Genomic DNA, 19,516 nt, shown 5'->3' on the forward strand with positions numbered 1-19,516 from the left:
TGGGATCCCCGGAATGAAGAGCGCTAGAGAGACGAAATTCACAGCGTGTGTTGAACTGTACGTGAACTCACTTAGGCCAAAGTTTAAAGTTCTTAGGTCATGACCTCCGGGTCAGATAGGGTCAAACAAGGTTAAATTCCAGATTTGTCTCCAAAGGACCCCTATAACCTAAGCAATGGTTCCAAGCAAAGTACCACACGCTCAGTAAAGGTTAGTGAACTTGTTTGACTTTTTAAAGTCATGATGAGCAGAATGATACAAAAGGGTTTTGAATTGTGCATTTGGATAAGCGACAAAGATTACGCTAGGCAGTATGTTCCTAAAACAAAATGTTGACCTGGGTCATTTTAGGTCAGTGACCTATTCTGACTTATATGAAGTCCACGGAAGATGTATAATACGGTCCCTGCCATCAATATGTTCGAAATGAGCACCAGAAACCAGCCCATAGAGCAAGCTCTAGAGTAATAAAACAGTTTGGTATTACCTTGGTCTGACATTCATACCTGACCCTAGGTCAATGCTTTTTGTTTATTCAACTGTTGTGTTGCCTAAGAAAAGATCTCAGTGATGTATGGATTCGTCTAACGCTCCGTTGTTTGGTCGGATTGAACTATTCTCTAGAACGTGCCTGCGCTGGAACCATGACCTGACTCCTACTTACCATAGGTCAGGGACCTTACAAGGTACTTCTAAATGTTTATTGTCACACATTTTGTTATTAAATTGTCTACAGCTGTGCAAAATTTGGCGCGGCTTCACCGCGCCGTTCGGAAGTCATTTTGGGAAAACCCTCGGAGGGGTCAATTTGACCCCTACCCGAGCGCGTGTTAAGTGAAGCAGTCTGATGGCTGTAGCATGTTGCATAGCTGTGGGAGCAGAAGACATGATTGCATTTTTGTCACCTGTTTTTGGATTTCCAAAACAGGGTAAGCAAGTGATGTCACTTATTGGTTGTGTGGTATGCTGAAAGGGATTTGTATTTTGTATCATGTGTTTTTGGTCACTCATATGTCAGATGCGGAGTTTGTACAAGAACACATGCCTGACCCATCTTTTCACGATGGAATTTATCGTGAAAGCAGCAGGGATTACAGAACAAAAACTACACCATTGTTTGGTATGTCATGCCACAGTACAGTATTGAGGTAGTGTTACGATGACACTGTTAACTCGTGCCATTATACAATGTACCGCATTGGTTGACAAGCTTATGTGAAGCCTATGAGACAACAGTTTGTAATTATGAATAACTGGTAATAACTCATTTAACCACGCTAAATGACTATTATCAGCGAGAATGCTATTCCACCACAATGGTGATATCAGGGTTAACTAGTAATTACATAAATAATCGTAAGCAAGAAAAACATGCATGGTACCTCAACCCTACCATCTTTGCCACGGCATTAGCAATGTTCTGGCAATCAATTCACAGCAACGTTACAGATTTATTGATTTTTGCATGCACCTGCGTTATAATTACACAAGTTAGTAACTACTGCGCACATTACATAATATCAATGTCAGGACTACAGCACTGCAGGCAGAGATAAGTTGACAGTACAATACGTATGACAAACAGTCCGCCAAGGCTTTTCTTACGACCAATACCGAGGCAAAAAATCCCCAGACAAGCCATTCACTAATCGACCGCCCAACACAGCGCCCGCGACGAGAATGGCGGTTGGCGTCAGCTTTCGTGCGTTTCTACGTATTCTTTAGTTCTTGCTGCCAGATGGTGCCAGGTATTGCTGGCGTCACAAAACCACTCCATGACGCCATCAAACAATGGCGTAATGAGGCGCCTTTTTCAAGCTTTGAAATTTTGCTAGTTAGGTTCGGTTTTGAGCCTGGAAAGTTTACCAATAGTTACAAGCAAACTTTTCGCATCATATCTGACGCTTATCTCATTATATTTAAATGGGGAACATTCCTTTTCAAATATTGTACAATTTCTCTGCAGCATAATCCAACTGAGAACTTGCATACACTTCATACCTAATTTGCATCAATATACCAGGCACCCAACATGTCTGGTATGCACTCAAGAGTGAACAATCTGTAGGGAATGAAGGAGACAATGCAAGGCACGGAATGTATTTTTTACCTTAATTCCCTTCGCACTGTTCACTCTTGGGTGCATATCAGACATGTTTTGGCGGCTGGTGAATCAATCCAATTCATATATGAATGAAATGCAAATTGGCGGTTGGAACATCTTGCAAAGAAACTGGTCATTATTTTAAGCCATAGATGGTGTCTTTAAAGATAATCGGGAAGGAAGAAAAACTGAAGTCGCATCACAACATATAGGACCAATAAAAATATAAGTAGTTGAATAAAGATAGAGCCCTAGAGTTCATGCCCATATGTTTCGTAATTTTCCACAAGACTCAGTGACTTTTTAAAAGTTACAAGTCATCATTGGTAAAAACGGGCATAAAAGAGACAATTGGAAACCTAGTAAAAATAGCCTAACACATCACAAATCGGTCAAGGGACCATCTCGGTGATTGCACTATTGCATTCACATTGTCGCATCACACAATCGAACTCACACACGCACCCACTCATGTGCCAACATTCGCCTCACTCATTAGAAACTCCATAAGTTGGCGCTTGAAGCGGCCTAGACTCTGAACATTGCGCAAGTCGGGCGGCAGGCAGATAAACAAATCCGATGCTCTGTAGCTAAATCGGCGAGTGCCAGAGTTGCTCACCACTCGGGGGCGCCTCAGCTGGTTAGCCTGTCGCATTTCATGAGTGCGCTCAGCACGTGTGAACATCGCGGCCATATCTGGTAGCTGACCCGCGAGTAAGACCTTTTTGAGCAGGCACAACATGTGGTGTCTGACGAGCTGATCAGCACTAAGCCATTGTAGATCCCTGACAACATCCGATATATGGTCACGCCTTCTCCTTCCGCTCACAACCCACGCACAGAAGTCCACGAGTTTTTGCACGCGATGGAACTGGGTGGCTCCGTGAGTACCATATAGTGCTATACAGTATCTAATGGAGGAAAGAACTAGAGTTCCGACAATGCGAACGAGGGTATCTCTTGGGAGTACATGTTTGGCATGGGACAGGGCCATCAGAGCGCCCGTCGACCTGGCAACAAGCTGATCAATGTGCGGTACAAATGGGAGATTTCTGTCCATCACCACACCAAGGTTTTTGACAGTACTGCTTTCAGTGATGATAGCTGACCCGAACATGACATGCACGGGAGGCATATAACCCAGCATAGCCTTCGTCCCGAAAACCACTAACTGTGTTTTTGTTGCATTTACTTTCATAGAGTGGTTGTTAAACCAGTCCAATGCAATTGACAAGGTACTCTCCATGTTTGCGACAAGCTGTTGCGTTACACTTTTCTTTACAGCAACCAAAATCTGTGTGTCATCGGCATATTGTATCACTGTAGCGCCTTCTGAATATAACGCTAGATCGTTCGAGAAAATGGAATGTAGGAGCGGCCCGAGGGCGGTACCCTAAAACACCCCCATCCCGTTCGGAAGACTACGAGAGCGCACCGTATGCCCTGAAGGATATCTGACCTGAACCTGTTGGGTATGCCCGCAAAGGTAGCTTTCAAACCATTTCGTGTCGATATTGCATATCTTAAGCTTGGATAAGAGAAGCTGGTGGTCCACAACGTTAAAACATTTTGACAGATCTATCAAAAAAGCAAAGCGATCTCACCAGCATCCATCGCGGTAATTTATCAGTCACTACAGTAAGTGCGGTCTCTGTTGAAAAATTCGCACGATATCCGTGTTGTGCATGCGAAAAGAAATCATGCTCTTTAAAATATGAACTTAGTTGATGATGAACAATACGCTCGACCATCTTCCTTATCGCTGGCACTACAGAGATTAGCCTAAATTTGGTAGGATCGTTCAAATCACTGGTTTTCGGGAGCGTTGTGACAAGAGCGTGTTTGCAGGCAAATTTGTTCGGTGTTCGTCAAAAATGTTCGGTCAAATTTTGTTATAAATTAGTTTGACCAAAAAATTGTGAAAAGGAGTGCTCAAATTGTGAAATTCAGCTGTTAGAGTTCACTGAGAAGGTTTTCTTAATTTTTCACTTCTACTTTTCGGGAGTGGTGCAATTTAGTGGTCAAGTTTCTTCGGATACAAGAAAAACGTGGAAAAAATTCTCTACTGCCCTGTTCTGGTGTTTGCATCGGGTTTTTCTTTCCTGAGGTGTTCGGGTGGTGTGACCCAAGAAATTGGGATGCCTGAAAATCTTGCATTTGGCGCATAGCTGATGATTGTGATAAATGTGATTAATAACCCAAACTTAATGCACGCAAGTGGCTGGAGTCACTGAGGCTCTTGGGCTTGAAGGTACCTGGTGTCCTTGGTTTTTAAATACGTAGGCATAAAACACCTGTAGGTGAGACAAGATATAGCCATGGGTGTCCAGGTTCTGTTGACCCCTGTTTATGCTTGACTGCTTCAAGTGAGCTCGGTTCTGGATGACGCCTTAGAACATTTGAAAGGGAAACATGGGCTTGGTATGTGTGGTTAGGCAATATCAGGTAGGAGTGAAAAATTCGCATTAAGTATTGGGGAAAATGAGTGAAAATTCCGCCTATAGGATGCTCTTTAACACGCAGTCGGTGATTCTAGGACGCTGAGCATGAATATGGGCATGCACATTTAATCAGCGTATTGATTTCACCTTACCGTTCTTATATAAGAATGGAACTATCCGTGTTACCCAAGACAAAAATAGATTTTAGTCACGATGCGCCTGCTGATTGGATGGCCACTGCGGGTTAACCTGCTTGTTGCCGCGTTGCAGTTGTGCTCGAAGCATATCTGTCTCGGCAAATACCAACAGGCTGGATAGGGTTTTAGTTCGTGTGGGACATTGGTTGAATTAGAACCCACCATTTGGAGAGAAACGGTGCTTTCCTCAGGAGATCAGGGAATGGCTACGGGGATCCGCGGAAATACTGGGATATCCTTTGTCCCCGGCTTGGCGCAGGGGCACGGACGAGGAGCGCTGCTTAGCGGTACAGCATATCGGACGGGGGGCTGAACGTGCGCTTGGCCGGCCGTAGCGACGAGTGAGTGTGGAAGACTGCCGGTATGGAGCACGTGGCCAATAACACGATGGACAACGGCGCAGGCTCGTGGACAAGAGCACGGCGGACGATGGCACAGGCACGCGGAGCGTCAGTCCGGTGCGGTCCAGCGGCTGCAGTAGCCAGGCACTGGCACGTACAACTTTACAAATTAACTTGGCCTGGGTCATCCTCACGAACATTTCCATGCATGTGTTTAGAGCTACTCCTTCCTTTTCCTACACTTACAAGTCTGTGGTAAACCCTGCGCGGTATTTCATGCTTCCTCTTTGTCTGTGGGCTGGTGGTACATGTCTCCTATGCCCTGCCTAACCGGTGGGAAAGTTTTCAGGCTCGGGGCACGTCAGCTGGAGTACAGAAAGGCGATAGGTTAAATACCATCCTGAGGCACGCGACAGGCATGGACACGGTTGCCACAGAACGTCCGGCAAGAAACAGTCCTGTGTTTGCGATGTTTGCAGCAAAATAGTTTGCTGTATCATTAGCTTTGTTAAAAAATATTGTGTATAAGGGCGTCAACCCTGTCACCAGGCGACCAAACCCCACCACTACTGACATCGATGACCGATGGCTTCAGTTCCAGACATAATTCAACGGAGGCCTAGAGGCGTTTCCTGCGTCTGAAGAACTTGCAGTGTATTAAACTGGAAGTGCATTGATCTGTTTGTTGACAGCTTAAGACCCCGCTGCAGTGTACGGCGTGGGGCACGTGTCCGTGGCGCTTGGCAGATTCTGGAAAATGGGTCCTCCGATATCATCCAAGATGGGCCAATGCATTTGCAGGCCTGCTCTGACGTCTTCCCCGAGACGGAAACGCTCCACAGAGACAAAAAGCCCGCGCGCTCGAAAGTATCTGAAGCGCAAGATTTGCATCAAGAGCCTCTCGACTCAGACGCTTCCGCACGTCCTAGTGGCGACTCTTATGCCGTTTGCTAGAATAGGTGTCGCTGGAGAAGGCGAGCGGCCAGATCAACATTACCGTGAACTTCTACATCAGCGGACTGAGCCTCTCGCCCGACTCCGCCGGACAGGTGCCTTGCAAGTACAACCTGTGCGGCGGGGCCTACCATTCTGACGCCCGACCCCGCCGGACAAGCGCTCTGGAAGTACAACCTGTGCAGCGGGGCCTACCATTCTGACGCCCGACCCCGCCGGACAGGCGCTCTGGAAGTACAACCCGTGCTGCGGGGCCTACCATTCTGACACCCGACTCCGCCAGACAAGCGCCCTAAAAGTACAACCTGTGCAACGAGGCCAGCCATGCGACGTGACTAGCAGCCAGCGTTGTCGATCCCTCTTTTGTGGGGTCCTGGCAGCCAGGTCAGGGATCTGGTGGGGATGTGAACTATTCAGTTGAAAGGTTGCCTCGTCGGTCCATCATGTCGCCTGCCATTTACATCGACGGCATTGTTTGGCTCAGTTACAAATGATCATAAGAGTGCGATGACAACAGTTTATTTTACATGCGCCTGTATTTCTTAGCAATACGGACGGATAAGTATTTCACTCATGCAGCCTCACAGCCTTGCACACTCGTAGACACTATGTCTAGCGCTCGCCGTCCATCCGTTTTAGTAGTTGCGGGCGGGGGCAGGAGCACTGTAACGAGCGGGAGCCGGAGCAGGAGCATTGTACTGCCTGGGGGCAGGAGCGGGAGCGCTGTACTGCCTGGGAGCAGGAGCAGGAGCGGGAGCGTTGTACTGCCGAGTAGCAGGAGCGGAAGCCGCAGGAGCGGGAGCGTTGTACTGCCGGGCAGCAGGAGCCGGGGCGCTGTAGCGGGCGGGAGCGGGGGCTGGGGCAGAGCCATAGCTCTGCTCGCCCTGGTACACCTGCGGCACGACCGGCAGCGGGTACTCGGTCGGCACCGGCGTCGGCAGGATGTCGCTAGACGGCTGGTAGCCGTTTTCGTCGGCAACAAACGTCACCTGGATGGGGTTGCCGTAGCCGTCGCTGTAGCTCCAGCCGCCCTGCTGTACGTAGCCGCCGGTGGGCTGGCCGTACTCGGATTTGCCGTAGCCGGCCTTGGGGCTGCCGTTCTCGTTACGTGAGATGCCGTTCTCGGTCTGGAAGCTGAACTGGTAGGTGCCGTCGCCCGGGTGGACGTTCTCCTCGCTGAGGATGGCGAAGGGCTGACCGTAGCCGGCCGGCTGCTGGTAGGAGGCTGGTGCCGGGGCCGCCGGCCGCTGGTAGGAGGCGGGCGCCGGCTGCGGCCGCGGGCCATCAGCGCAGGCCAGAGCCGCCAGCGAGGCTACGATCAGCTGGAAACACACCCAGCTGACGCCAGAGGGGATGCCGACTCAACGGTGCAGACAAGGGTTGAGATTGCGACGCATGATTTCACCATGACCAGACGCAGTTTAGCACCTTTGCCAGAACACTCCTTGTTATCGATCTCCGCCCGTGGGTGCAGGGATCAAGGGATAGCTATGGAATGTGTGCAGCATCTGTGCGCGTTGACTGGCAACGCGGCGATTCACACTGATTCAGGGGCTGTTGAAATTGGAGCCTGACGTCCGAACGTCTGTTCTGATCTCTTCTGACCAGTGCATTATCATGTGAAAGTTTTGGATGTCAAATGAAATACTAAGTTTTTAAGTGGGCCAATTTAAGCCAGTTAGATTACTTTTGCGGTTCACCAAAATGGCTATATACCTACCCGTGTAGACTTCTTGGGACGGATATAAAAAAACACTGAGGCGCTGAGACTGAGAGCACTTTGACTTCGTCTGCTACGTACAGAAATGACCGCTGATCAACGACCTTATCTAAAGGACCCTCCCTGGCGCCCCAACTGGCAGTACAGACACCGCTGAACTACGAAAGGCAACCCTCATGTCAAGCACCGATCTCCCTGGCCGCACTCACCAGCTTCATGTTTTCCGTGGCGCTGTGAGATGGACACCACTGCTGGCGAGTGACTGGTGCCTGGTGTCTGTGCGGCCGGGCTTTTATTTGGCCGTGGGAGGGCGACGCGGTTGGCCGTCACGCTGCCTCCGGCGGCGCTGCCCCACCTGACGCAACGCCCTCTGCAGTGGGCGCCCCCGTCCAGCCAGGCGACCCGACCATAACCGACTGCCGGTCCACCGATCTCACGTGAGCCGGCCCGACCCAGCGCTGCTTCCGAGAGGGCGGGGACGGCGGTACGGAACACGCACAGAGACAGGTTCAGGTTGGAAGCAGAAGAAGAAGAAAGCAGGTTGGCAAGGTTGGTAGCACAAGTGGCAGGCTGACGCGCTAAACCGTGTCACCTTCAGGTCGGCTTCGGAGCGACATGGTCACGCAATCGAGCACCAGCCAATGATTTATAGACGAGTGGCCGATGTCGGATGCCTTTTATGTTGCTACTGGTACTGAAAGGCTGTTGAAGATTTTCAACCATGTTTCAAACTGTTATGCAAAAATGACCCATTGTCCGTACGTTTTTTAATAACAAGCGTCACCATAGCGTGGGCCGAGATTTCCTAGAAACATCACATGGAGTAATCCGATAAAACACTTGGTCAGTTTTCCGCAACTTTTTGCCAGATTGGGAGACTAAACACCGACAGGAAAACACGCCAATTACGCGAACTGTGAGGGTATAGTCAATTGCTTGTCTCTTGTGCTGCCATGACAAAGCTGACTGTGCGTGTTGTCTTAGCAGCCTAGCCCCGAGTGTTGGCTTTGCTCGTAATCCCATTAAGGCCGACAGCCATCCGCCGTGCACACGGCACACTGGCCTCACATCCCGCTCCGTGGCGGCCGTACGCGCTCCAAAGCTTCCCTGTCGTGTTCATCACTCACAGGGGTATGGTAGCCACTTAGATATCAGTGTTCGGAAAACGTGAGCAATGGTAGAGAGGGCCCGGTGTGATGATGCAGGAATAAGTTGCCATTAAACAGTCGCCGGTACCTTTGCAAGTTTTCCTGCTCTTGAGAAGAAGGAGCAGAGCACGGCGTGACATGAGCACTCACTGGCACGGGTGTGGTCGCCGGCTCACGCTCCCTCACGGCATCGTTTGTGGTCTTGGTGTGTCATGCCATATAAATATCCTCTATAGTGATGTGTTAGCCACCGCACGAACAACAGCGGATGGACAGAGATTTATGCCATGATGCGATAAATTTCGACTGCGCAGCAATGCTCGGTTAACGTATAATGAATTGTCAACGTATGAAAAGTCAACAAGACCTTGAAGATAACGATGCGGTCATTTCTCCTTAACTGCTTTCTGGTCGATGTGGCAACTGAAAATTTTTTCAAGTAATGCTCGCGTGTAGTTATAAAGCCATCATGTGGAAGGAGATTTACTAAAGCCCCAGTCCGAAACTGTGGATGGTGTTCGACATACATGTAACTCTCGACCGAACGGCAGAACGACTCTGAGCTCTTCTGAGCGGTGTCACACGGCCTGACACCCTGTCGGGGTACACGGTATGAGATATCCGCATCCTCCAGCTGCAGAGGTCCTCCTGGCTCCGACCGTAAGACGGGGGGGGGGGGGGGACGGTTTAGAAGGTCGGCTTCTTCCAAAATGCCATGCTGGATCCCGGCTCACCCTGGCGAGGTGGTGATCTGATGATGAAATTTGAAACAGCACATGGACAACAGAAACAGAGATTTCGCGCTTGCATCTCATCTCGCTAACGAAATGAACTCATGACTTTGCACTGGCAAAGCGTAAAGAAATCTGGATATTTCCAGCTGTGGAAAGTCTACTTAGCTCATTACGTTGCTCATGGAAACAAATGATAAACAGTTCTAGGAAAGTTCAGACATAGTTCATCCCATACAGCCATCAGAACTCGACAGTTTTACTCTTTCCATTTCACAACATTCGCATGGGCCACAACAGCCGCAATGCCATATTCGTATTAGAGTATCAAACTCGGGATCTTATATGTTGTGTGTGCTGTCCTTAGAGGGACGTGTCATTCAACAGCATGAAATAAATTTACGTTGTTGTTTGTTATGCTGCGTACACGCAAGGGTAGTAAGAATAAGCTGTTCAAAAATGCTGCTGTGTCACTGACATGCGCACTTAGCAAAGCAGCAAAACAACGTGGCATATTTTTCAATATCTCATTGAGCAAATTTGTATTGTCACAAAATGTTTACGAAAATAAGTAGTTAGCAACTGATATCTAGACCTTCGTTTACGATTCACATTGCCTGCTGAATGCAGCTTTCGGATCTTAATCGCAGAAAATGCGTCATATGCTGAACTGTATCTTTTACATAGACCTGTGCGCAGATACCCGTTTTGAAGGAGATGGCAACGTACACGGAAGGCACATATAAATTAGAATTATACTTTGAAAACTAATGGCCATCGCGGTAGCGGTGAAACGTGTTGCATCAAGTGTGCCAGAACGAAACGTATGCGTAGCTCAGTCCAGTGTCGCTGAGCCCATCGCTGGAGTAGCAATAAGCCAAGCACAGGAGCCGTCGCGTGTCCAACTTTGGAGTCGCGTGTTCATGTCAGGATGATTCGCTTGTCCAGCTCAGGAACAGCCGCGTTTCCAGACAAAGCGTCACAGAACTCCAGATCCCCTCCAATCTTCCCGGAAGGGCCAAAAGACCCCTAAGAAACAGTGATAGAAAAAGTGGAAAATTCGGCACAAAGGCATTGTTGTGCAACGCGCCCTTCGTTACAACGCCACCTTCCCCGCACAAGCTACCTCTTGAAATTACCAGATACCGCACCCCAGCCCATCCTACCCTAACCCCCTTCGCTCTCGGAGTGTTCTAACCACGCCCTAGCCCCACCACATTTCACATGATATTCTCCATATGTTTTGTGACTTTTCGTCCGACCGTGAAGATATATTGGCATAAGTTCAGTGGGAAATCCAAATTTCAGGGTTGGTTAGGTGAATCCCGATTTGGGATCGGTCATGTCATTGGGATGTTCCAATGTCTCCCCCCCCCCCGCCGAGTGGGGAGGTAGTTTCTGACCCACTCAAAAATCTTCACACCGCAGTTAATTGTGACCGGAGCCGCTTTCACTTGAGCTGCTGAGTAACTACTAACACAAACTTTGTGTGCATTGGTGTGGACAGCTCCTGGATCTGAAAAGTTTCAATTGCCGTGCAGATATTCTCATCACAAGAAAAACAATCCAATGAGACAGCACTCCTAAAACGGCAATTTGGGCACCACCTCTCAAAAGACCAGGTACGCTTCACGGCGCTCCGGATCGTGCCGTGCGACCTGACTAGCAGTCCGGCGTTGTCGATCCCTCTTCTGTGGGGTCCTGGAAGCCTGGTCAGGGATCTGGTGGGAATGTGAGCCATTCAGTTCAAAGGTTGCTTCGTCGGTCCATCATGTTGCTGGCCATTTACATCGTTGACATCATTTGTCTCAAGTACAAATGATCATAAGAGTGCGGTGAAAACAGTTTATTCTACACGCGCCTGTATTTCTTAGCAATACGGACGGATAAATATATTACTCATGCAGCCTCACAGCCTCGCACACACATATGCGCTATTCCCAGCGCTCGCCGTCCATCCGTTTTAGTAGTTGCGGGCGGGGGCAGGAGCATTATAACGAGCAGGAGCCGGAGCAGGAGCATTGTACTGCCTGGGGGCAGGAGCAGGAGCGCTGTACTGCCTGGGAGCAGGAGCAGGAGCGGGAGCGTTGTACTGCCGAGGAGCAGGAGCAGGAGCCGCAGGAGCGGGAGCGTTGTACTGCCGGGCAGCAGGAGCCGGGGCGCTGTAGCGGGCGGGAGCGGGTGCTGGGGCAGAGCCATAGCTCTGCTCGCCCTGGTACACCTGCGGCACGATCGGCAGCGGGTACTCGGTCGGCACCGGCGTCGGCAGGATGTCGCTAGACGGCTGGTAGCCGTTCTCGTCGGCAACAAACGTCACCTGGACGGGGTTGCCGTAGTCGTCGCTGTAGCTCCAGCCACCCTGCTGGACGTAGCCGCCGGTGGGCTGGCCGTACTCGGATTTGCCGTAGCCGGCCTTGGGGCTGCCGTTCTCGTTACGTGAGATGCCGTTCTCGGTCTGGAAGCTGAACTGGTAGGTGCCGTCGCCCGGGTGGACGTTCTCCTCGCTGAGGATGGCGAAGGGCTGACCGTAGCCGGCCGGCTGCTGGTAGGAGGCCGGTGCCGCCGGCTGCTGGTAGGAGGCTGGTGCCGGGGCCGCTGGCCGCTGGTAGGAGGCGGGCGCCGGCTGCGGCCGCGGGCCATCAGCGCAGGCCAGAGCCGCCAGCGAGGCTACGATCAACTGGAAAAACACCCAAGTGACGTCAGGGCGAGTGCTGATCCAGCAGTGCATGCAGAGGCTGAAATCGCGACGCACCTTTTTACCGTGATAAGACGTAGTTCAGCGCCTTTGTCAGGTCAGTTTCTCTCATCAGTGGATGCAGGGATCAAGGGATAGCTATGGAATATGTGCAGCATCTCACAGCACATTGACTGACGACGTGGCCTTTCACACTGATTGAGGGACTGCTGAAATTGCAGCCTACGTCCGCACGCCTGTTCTGATCTCTTCTGACAAGAGTGGTATCGTGCCAATCTGCCATCCAAGCTAGTTTTGGACGTCAAATTACGCTCCTGATTTTTATGGCGGCCAATTTAAGCAAGCCATGGTAATATTGCGGTTCACCGGAATGGCTGCATACCCACCTGTTTACTAAACACACTTTGGCTTGGAAAGACACGGAAAAAATAAAAGATGATCAACGACCTTATCTAAAAGACCCTCCCTGGCGCCCCAACTGACAGCACAGACACCGCTGGAATACGAAAGACATCCCTCATGTGAAGCACCGATCTCCCTGGCCGCACTCACCAGCTTCATGTTTGCCGTGGCGTTGTAAGATGGAGACCACTGCTGGCGAGTGACTGGTGCCTGGTGTCTGTGCGGCCGGGCTTTTATTTGGCCGTGGGAGGGCGACGCGGTTGGCCGTCACGCTGCCGCCGGCGGCGCTGCCCCACCTGACGCAACGCCCTCTGCAGCGGGCGACCCGTCCAGCCAGGCGACCCGACCACAACCGGCCGCCGGTCCACCGATCTCACGTGAGCCGGCCCGACCCAACGCCGCTTCCAAGGGGGCGGGGACGGCGGCACGGACCACGCACAGAAACATGTTCAGGTTGGAAGCAGAACGGTTAGCAAGTTGCTAGGTTTTCCTGGTACAGGCGACAGGCTGACGCTCTGGGTTGCGCCACCTTCAGGTCGGCGTCGGAGCGGCACGGCCGCGCAATCGAACACCAGCCAATGATTCGCAGGGAAGCGGCCGATGACGGATGCCTTTTACGTTGTGACTGATGCTGAAAGGCTAGTGAAGATGCTGCACAATTTAGGGAACGATTATGCAAAGATAGCTAATTGTCCGCGCATATTTAAAACACACGTAGCCACGGCGTGGCCCAACAGTGCCTATAAGCATCACATGGACGAATGCGATAAAACACTTAGTCAATTCTTCATCACTTTTAGCCAGATGGGGAGAGTAAATAACGAGAGGAAAACACGCCAATTACGCGAACTGCGTGGGTATGGCCGATTGCGTGTGCTTTGTGATGCCATGAAAATGCTGACGTTGTGCGTGCCCTTAACATGTCGGCCTTGAGTTTTGACTTGGCTCGTATTCCCAATGAGGTCGAAACGCCATCCGCCGCGTGCAGTGCACACTGGCTGCCATCCCGCTGCGTGGCGGCAGTACACGCTCTACAGCTTACCCTGCCGTGTTCATCGCTCACGGGCGGGGTAGATCCCTAGACATCACCGGCTCGGAAAACGTAGCGCAATGGTAGACATGGGCGGGTGTGATGATGAATGAATAAGTTGCTATCGAACGGTTGCCGACACTTTTTTCGGTTTTCCTGTCCTCGAGAAGAAGGAGCATAGCACGGCGTGACAAGAGCGCTCACTGGCACAGCTGTGGTCGCCGGCTCACCCTCGCTCACGGCATCGTTTGTGTCCGCCGTATGTCATGACATGCAAATATCCCCTATAGTGATGCGTTAGTTACTGTACAAAGAACGGCGAATGGACAAAGAACTGCGCGATGATGCGATAAATTTCGCCTGCGTGGTAATGCTCGGTTAGCATATGAATGGCAGTGAAAGAAAGGTCAACGAGATATTAAAGACAGATATTGAAGACAACAAATCTTCTGCATCTCAAAGACGTTCAGGCGGCTGACAAATTTATCCAATATAGGTATAAATTATCTGCAAGCTTGCAGTTGGAACATTTTGCAGGGAAATTGATCAGCACTTGAAGCCATAGATGGTGTCTTTAAACATGATCGGAAAAGAAGGAAAAATGAAGTTGTATTACAATTGAGTGGAACCAAGAAAAGCCAAAATAATTGGATTAAGATAGAGACAGAAAATGTTTGGTCAAAATTTGTTATCAGTTAACTGACTAAAAACTGCAAAAACGGGTGCTCAAGGTGTGATATTCACCTCATAAGTTTCATTAACAAAGCATTTCTTGAATTTTTCACTCTCACATTTCGGGACTGGTGCAATGAAGTGGTCAAGTTTCTTCGGGTAAAGTTGGCGATGCTAGGACACTGAAGATGGGCATGAGATTCGGACTTAACCTGTCTATTGCTTTCACCTTTCAGTTTTATATAAGGATGAAACTATCCGTACTATACGCAATACACGCTCTCCAGCTTCCCCTGTCGTGTTCGTCGCTCACGGGCAGGGTAGACACCTGGATGTCACTATGTTCGGAAATCGTGGCGCAATGGTAGGCAGAGCCGGGTATGGTAATGAATGAACAATTTGCCATTGAACAGTTGCGCCGGCACTTTTGCAAGTTTCCTGCTCTTGAGAAGAAGGAACATAGCACGGCGTGGCATGAGCAGTCACTGGCACGGCTGTGGTCACCGGCTCGCGCCCGCTAACGCCACCGTTTGTGGTCGCGGTGTGTCATGGCATGTAGATATCTCCTAGAGGGATGTGGTAGCCACCGCACGAACAACGGCGGATGGACAAAGAACTACGCGATGATGCGATAAGTTTCGACTGCGCAGCAATGCTTGGTTAACGTATGGTCAACGTATGGTCAATGGTCAGTGAATGAAAGGTCAACGAGATATTGAAGATTACGATGCGGTCAGTTCTCCTCAACTGCTTTCTGGTCCTGGCGGCAGCTGCAAATTTGTTTTTCACTAGTGTTTGTATTCAATTGGAATGTCATCATGTGAAAGAATATTTACTTGTGACCCAGCCCTAAGCCATGTAGTGTTGGGGTACATGTCACTCTCGACCAAACAGGCTGAAAGGCCTTTTGACCAGTGTCACACGGCCTGACACCTTGTCACGGTTCACGGTATGTGATGTCCGCATTCTCCAGCTGCGGAGATCCGGCTGGCCACGACATTAAGACGGTGGAGACGGTTCAGAAACGTCACTTTCCTTGCAAAATGTCCTCCGTATCCCGGCCCGCCCTAGCCAGCTAGTGATCTCACCCGGCAAAAGCCGGCTGTTCGACAGATCTAACACGGCGTTCACCTGCAAACGTTAGATGAAGGTTATCTTAGTTATCACTGCAGTGCCGGTTTCTGAAGGCAAATTGCAAAGGAGAGGTTGAAATTTGAAACAGCACATAAATAAAATATTACAGAGATTTTACGGTTGTACCTCATGTCGGCAAGACAAAGGCATAGTCTTCTTAAATAGCCTGCATCAGCTCATGCCTTTGTGCTGGCAAAGCGTAAATAAAATTGGATATTTCAAGTCGTGGGAAGTCTGCTTAGCTCATTACATTGAGCATGGGCCAGCTAATATATGTACAGTTCTAGGAAATTGCAGGTACATTTCTTCCCATACAGCCACTGGAACTCGATAGTTTTACTCCTTCTATTTCACAACCTTCGAATGTGCCGCAACAGCGGCGATGCCATATTCGTATTGAAGTGTCAAACTCGGGATCTTATATGTTGTGTCTGATGTGCTTAGAGGGACGCATCATTCAACAGCATAAGGTAAATTCACCTTGTTGGTTTTTATGCTGCGTACAGGGGACAATTTTTAGCATAGAACTTTCTTTTTACCTTCATTTCCTACGAAGTGTTTACTCTTGGGTGCATATCAAGTAGGTTTGGGTGGCTGGCGAAGGAATCAAATTTGTGTATGAAGTATAAGCAAGTTTGCAGTTGGAACATTTTGCAGAGAAATTGGTCAGCATTTTAAGCGATAGATGGTGTTTATAACGATGATCAGAAAGGAAGGCAAAATGAAGTTGTATCACAATCGTATGGGACCAACAAAAATGAAAGCAATTAGATAAAGATAGACCTAGAGTTGTTTGGTCAAATTTTGTTGTCAACTAACTCGACTAAAAATTTCTGAAACTCAGTGTTCAAATTGTGATATTTAGCTTTTGGTTTGCATTTAGAAGGCATTCCGGAATTTTTTCACTCCTGCATTTTGGGAGTGGTGCGTGTGACCACTGTTGAGACTGGTGGTGAGTGGTGTTTAGTGTAGTGGTGGTTCAGTGGTCAAGTTGCTTCGGGTAAAAGAAATACGTGGGGTAAAATTATCTACCACGCTTTGCTGGTGTTTGTATCAGGCTTTTCATTGTTGTGGTGTGACCCCCAAAAACTGAGGATGCGTGAAAAACCTTGCATTTGACACACAGCTGAAGATTGTTATGCATTTTGTGAATAAACCAAACTTGATATCTGCAAGTGGCTGGAGTCACTGACGCTCTCGAGCTTGAAGGTACCTGATGCCCTTGCTCTGTGCATACATAGGCATGATTCAGATGTAGGTGAGGCAGGATATAGCCATGAGTGTCCAGGTTCTATGTAGCCTTGTGTGTGCTTTATGGTTTCAAGTGAGCTCGGTTTTGGATGGCACCTTAGAACCTCTGAAAGGGAACTATGGGTTTGGCATCTGTGTTTGGGCAATATCAGGTTGGACTGAAAATTTACATAAAATATGGGGAAAGGGGGTGAAAAATTTCTCCTCGTAGGGTGTTGCTTTACACTCGAAGTCGGCAATTCCTAGACACTGGGCGTGGGTACGGGGATGTATATTTAACCTATATACTGTCTTCATATTTCAATTTCATACAACAATAAAACTGTTCGTGCTACCCAAAACTTAAACAGGTTTTCGTCGCGATGTCCCCGCTGATTGGATGGCCGGTGCGGGCTACCCGCTTTCTGCTGCGCGGTAGTCTTGCTGGAAGCATATCTGCCTCGGCAACTACTACCAGATTCGATAGAATCTTAGTTGGTGTGGTACATTGGTGGAGTTAGAATCCGCTCTCACGATAGAAATGGTGTTCCCCTCAATAACAATAGCTATGGACACCCGTGGAAATGCTGGAGCATCCGCTGTTGCCGGGTTGGCACAGGGGCACGGACGAGGAGCGGTGCTTAGCGGTACAGCATATCGCACAGGGGGCTGAACGCGCGCTTGGTCGGCCTTGACGATGAGTGAGCGTGGAGGGCTGCCGGCATGGAGTACGCGGCCAATAACACGGCGGATAACAGAGCAGGCACGTGGTCAAGAGCACGAAGGACGACGGCGCAGGCACGCGGACGAGAGCAAGACGGACAATGGCGCAGGCACGCGGACAAGAGCATGGCGAACAATGGCACAGGCACGCGGAGCGCCAGTCCTGTGCGGTCCAGCGGCTGCAGTAGTCCGGCTATGACACGTACAACTTCATAGATTAACTTGACTTCCGTGATTGTCACGAATATCTGCATGCATGTGGTCACAGTCACTCCTCCCTTTATCTTCACTCAAAAATTTGTGGTGACCACTGCGCGGGGTTCCAAGCTTCCTCTTTGTCTTTGGGCTGGTGGCACATGCCCCCTTTGACATGCTCTTACATTGTCTCATGAGGAAGGTTTGGAAGGATGGGAAAGCTTTCAGGCTCGGGGCACGTCAGCTAGAGTTCAGAAAGGCGATCAGTTATACAGGTCAGCCCGAGTCACGCAATGGGTATTGACAGAATGTCAAAGATCGTCCGGCAATAAACAATGATGCGCTTGCAATGTTGGTAGCAAAAACTGTGTTGTATCATTAGCTATGTTTAAAAAAAACATATTGCGCGCAAGGGCGTCATCCTTGTCACCAGGCGACCAAACCATACCGCTGCTGACTTCGATGACCGACGGTCGCAGAAGACGACGGAGGCCTGGAGGCGTTTCCTGCGTCTGAAGAACTTGTAGTGTAATGAACTAAAAGTGTATTGATCCGTTTGTCTGAGGGCTCAAGACCACGCTGCCGTTTACGACGTGGGGTCCACGCGTCCATGACGTTCAGCAGGTTCGGGGAAAGTGGTCCTCCGATATCATCCAAGACGGGCCAGTGCATTTGCAGGCCTGTCCTGACCTCTTCGCCAAGACGGAAACGCTCCACAGAGATAAAAAGCCCGCGCGCTCGAAAGCATCTAAAGCGCAAGATCTGCATCAAGAGCCTCTCGACTCGGACGCTTCCGCACGTCCTGGTGGCGCCTCTTAAGCGGTTTTCTAGAGAAGGCGTTGCTAGAGAAGTCGAAAGGCCAGCTCAATGTTATTGTAAATTTCTCCGTCAGTGGCCTGAATCTCTCGCCCGACTCCGCCTGAAAGGCGTCCTGCAAGTACAACCTGTGCGGCGGGGCCTACCATTCTGACGCCCAACTCCGCCGGACAAGCGCACTGCAAGCACAACCTGTGCGACAGGGCCTCCCATTCTGACGCCCAACTCCGCCGGACAAGCGCCATGCAAGTACAACCTGTGCGACAGGGCCTCCCATTCTGACGCCAACTCCGCCGGACAAGCGCCATGCAAGTACAATCTGTGCTCCCGCAGGGGTACCGCCTTCGGCCGGTGTAGGGAACTAGCACCCCCTCGGGTCCCAGCTCCGGTAACGGGTGGACAGCGCAAGCTGTTCCTCTCAGGGCGTAGTGACCCTGCCGGTACGTGAGCTCCTGCTCATTGTCCCGCCCGCTCTCTTTCCATACCCGCTCTCCCGCATCCGGCTCACTCATCACTCCTAATGCTCGTTTTATCCGGGTCGCCGTGCCCCCTCACCCACGTCCCCGGGTTGATCGGATCCTGGTGGCTGAGGGACGCCTCGTGCGGGCCAGTCACGGCGCTCCCCAACACTCCACTTTGGCCAAGATATCCGGGGGCATGGGAGGCACGTGGGGGACCCACACAGGTCTAGCGGCGTGTTGCTCGTGCTGCGGCTGGGTGCTTCGTGCGGGTCTCCGCTTGGGGTGCCAGGCCGTGCGCAGCGGCTTAAGGGGTCAAGGTACGGCGGCGCTGAACCACAGTCAGGACGGGGAGGGGTCTCCCCGGTTACACCTGGCCGTGTGGGAGGCGTCGTTCGCCTTGTATAGCACTGGGGTAGCCTTTGCAGCGAACCGCTTCTCGAGGGAGTGTTGGACCGTCCTCCAGTTGGGCGCCGTGGTGGGTAGGGAGCCCAGTGCCGAAGCCTCACTGAAATTTGCATGGTA

The 19,516-nt window shown here is 50.5% G+C and overlaps 1 protein-coding gene across 1 annotated transcript; it reads right to left on the reverse strand.

The window, feature by feature from the left end:
• Window positions 1–5,471: 5,471 nt before the first annotated feature.
• Window positions 5,472–12,892, reverse strand: LOC119098823 (larval cuticle protein 1-like). The gene is made up of 4 exons (XM_037221875.1): window positions 12,884–12,892; window positions 11,954–12,091; window positions 6,967–7,164; window positions 5,472–5,483 (listed from the first exon to the last, which is right to left on the reverse strand). Exons 1-4 carry the CDS (start codon window positions 12,890–12,892, stop codon window positions 5,472–5,474), a joined length of 357 nt encoding a protein of 118 aa, XP_037077770.1.
• Between the last annotated feature and the right edge of the window lie 6,624 nt (window positions 12,893–19,516).

The sequence above is a fragment of the Pollicipes pollicipes genome, unplaced genomic scaffold (assembly GCF_011947565.3).
Source record: "Pollicipes pollicipes isolate AB1234 unplaced genomic scaffold, Ppol_2.1 Scaffold_2555;HRSCAF=2994_pilon_pilon_pilon, whole genome shotgun sequence".
NCBI lineage: Eukaryota > Metazoa > Arthropoda > Thecostraca > Pollicipedomorpha > Pollicipedidae > Pollicipes > Pollicipes pollicipes.

Excerpts from the sequence above, each read along its gene's own strand:
- LOC119098823 (XM_037221875.1), bottom strand. Across the intron at positions 7,165-11,953 it reads ACTACGGCAACCCCGTCCAG|ACCGAGAACGGCATCTCACG; the intron begins GTGACGTTTGTT and ends TTCAGCTTCCAG.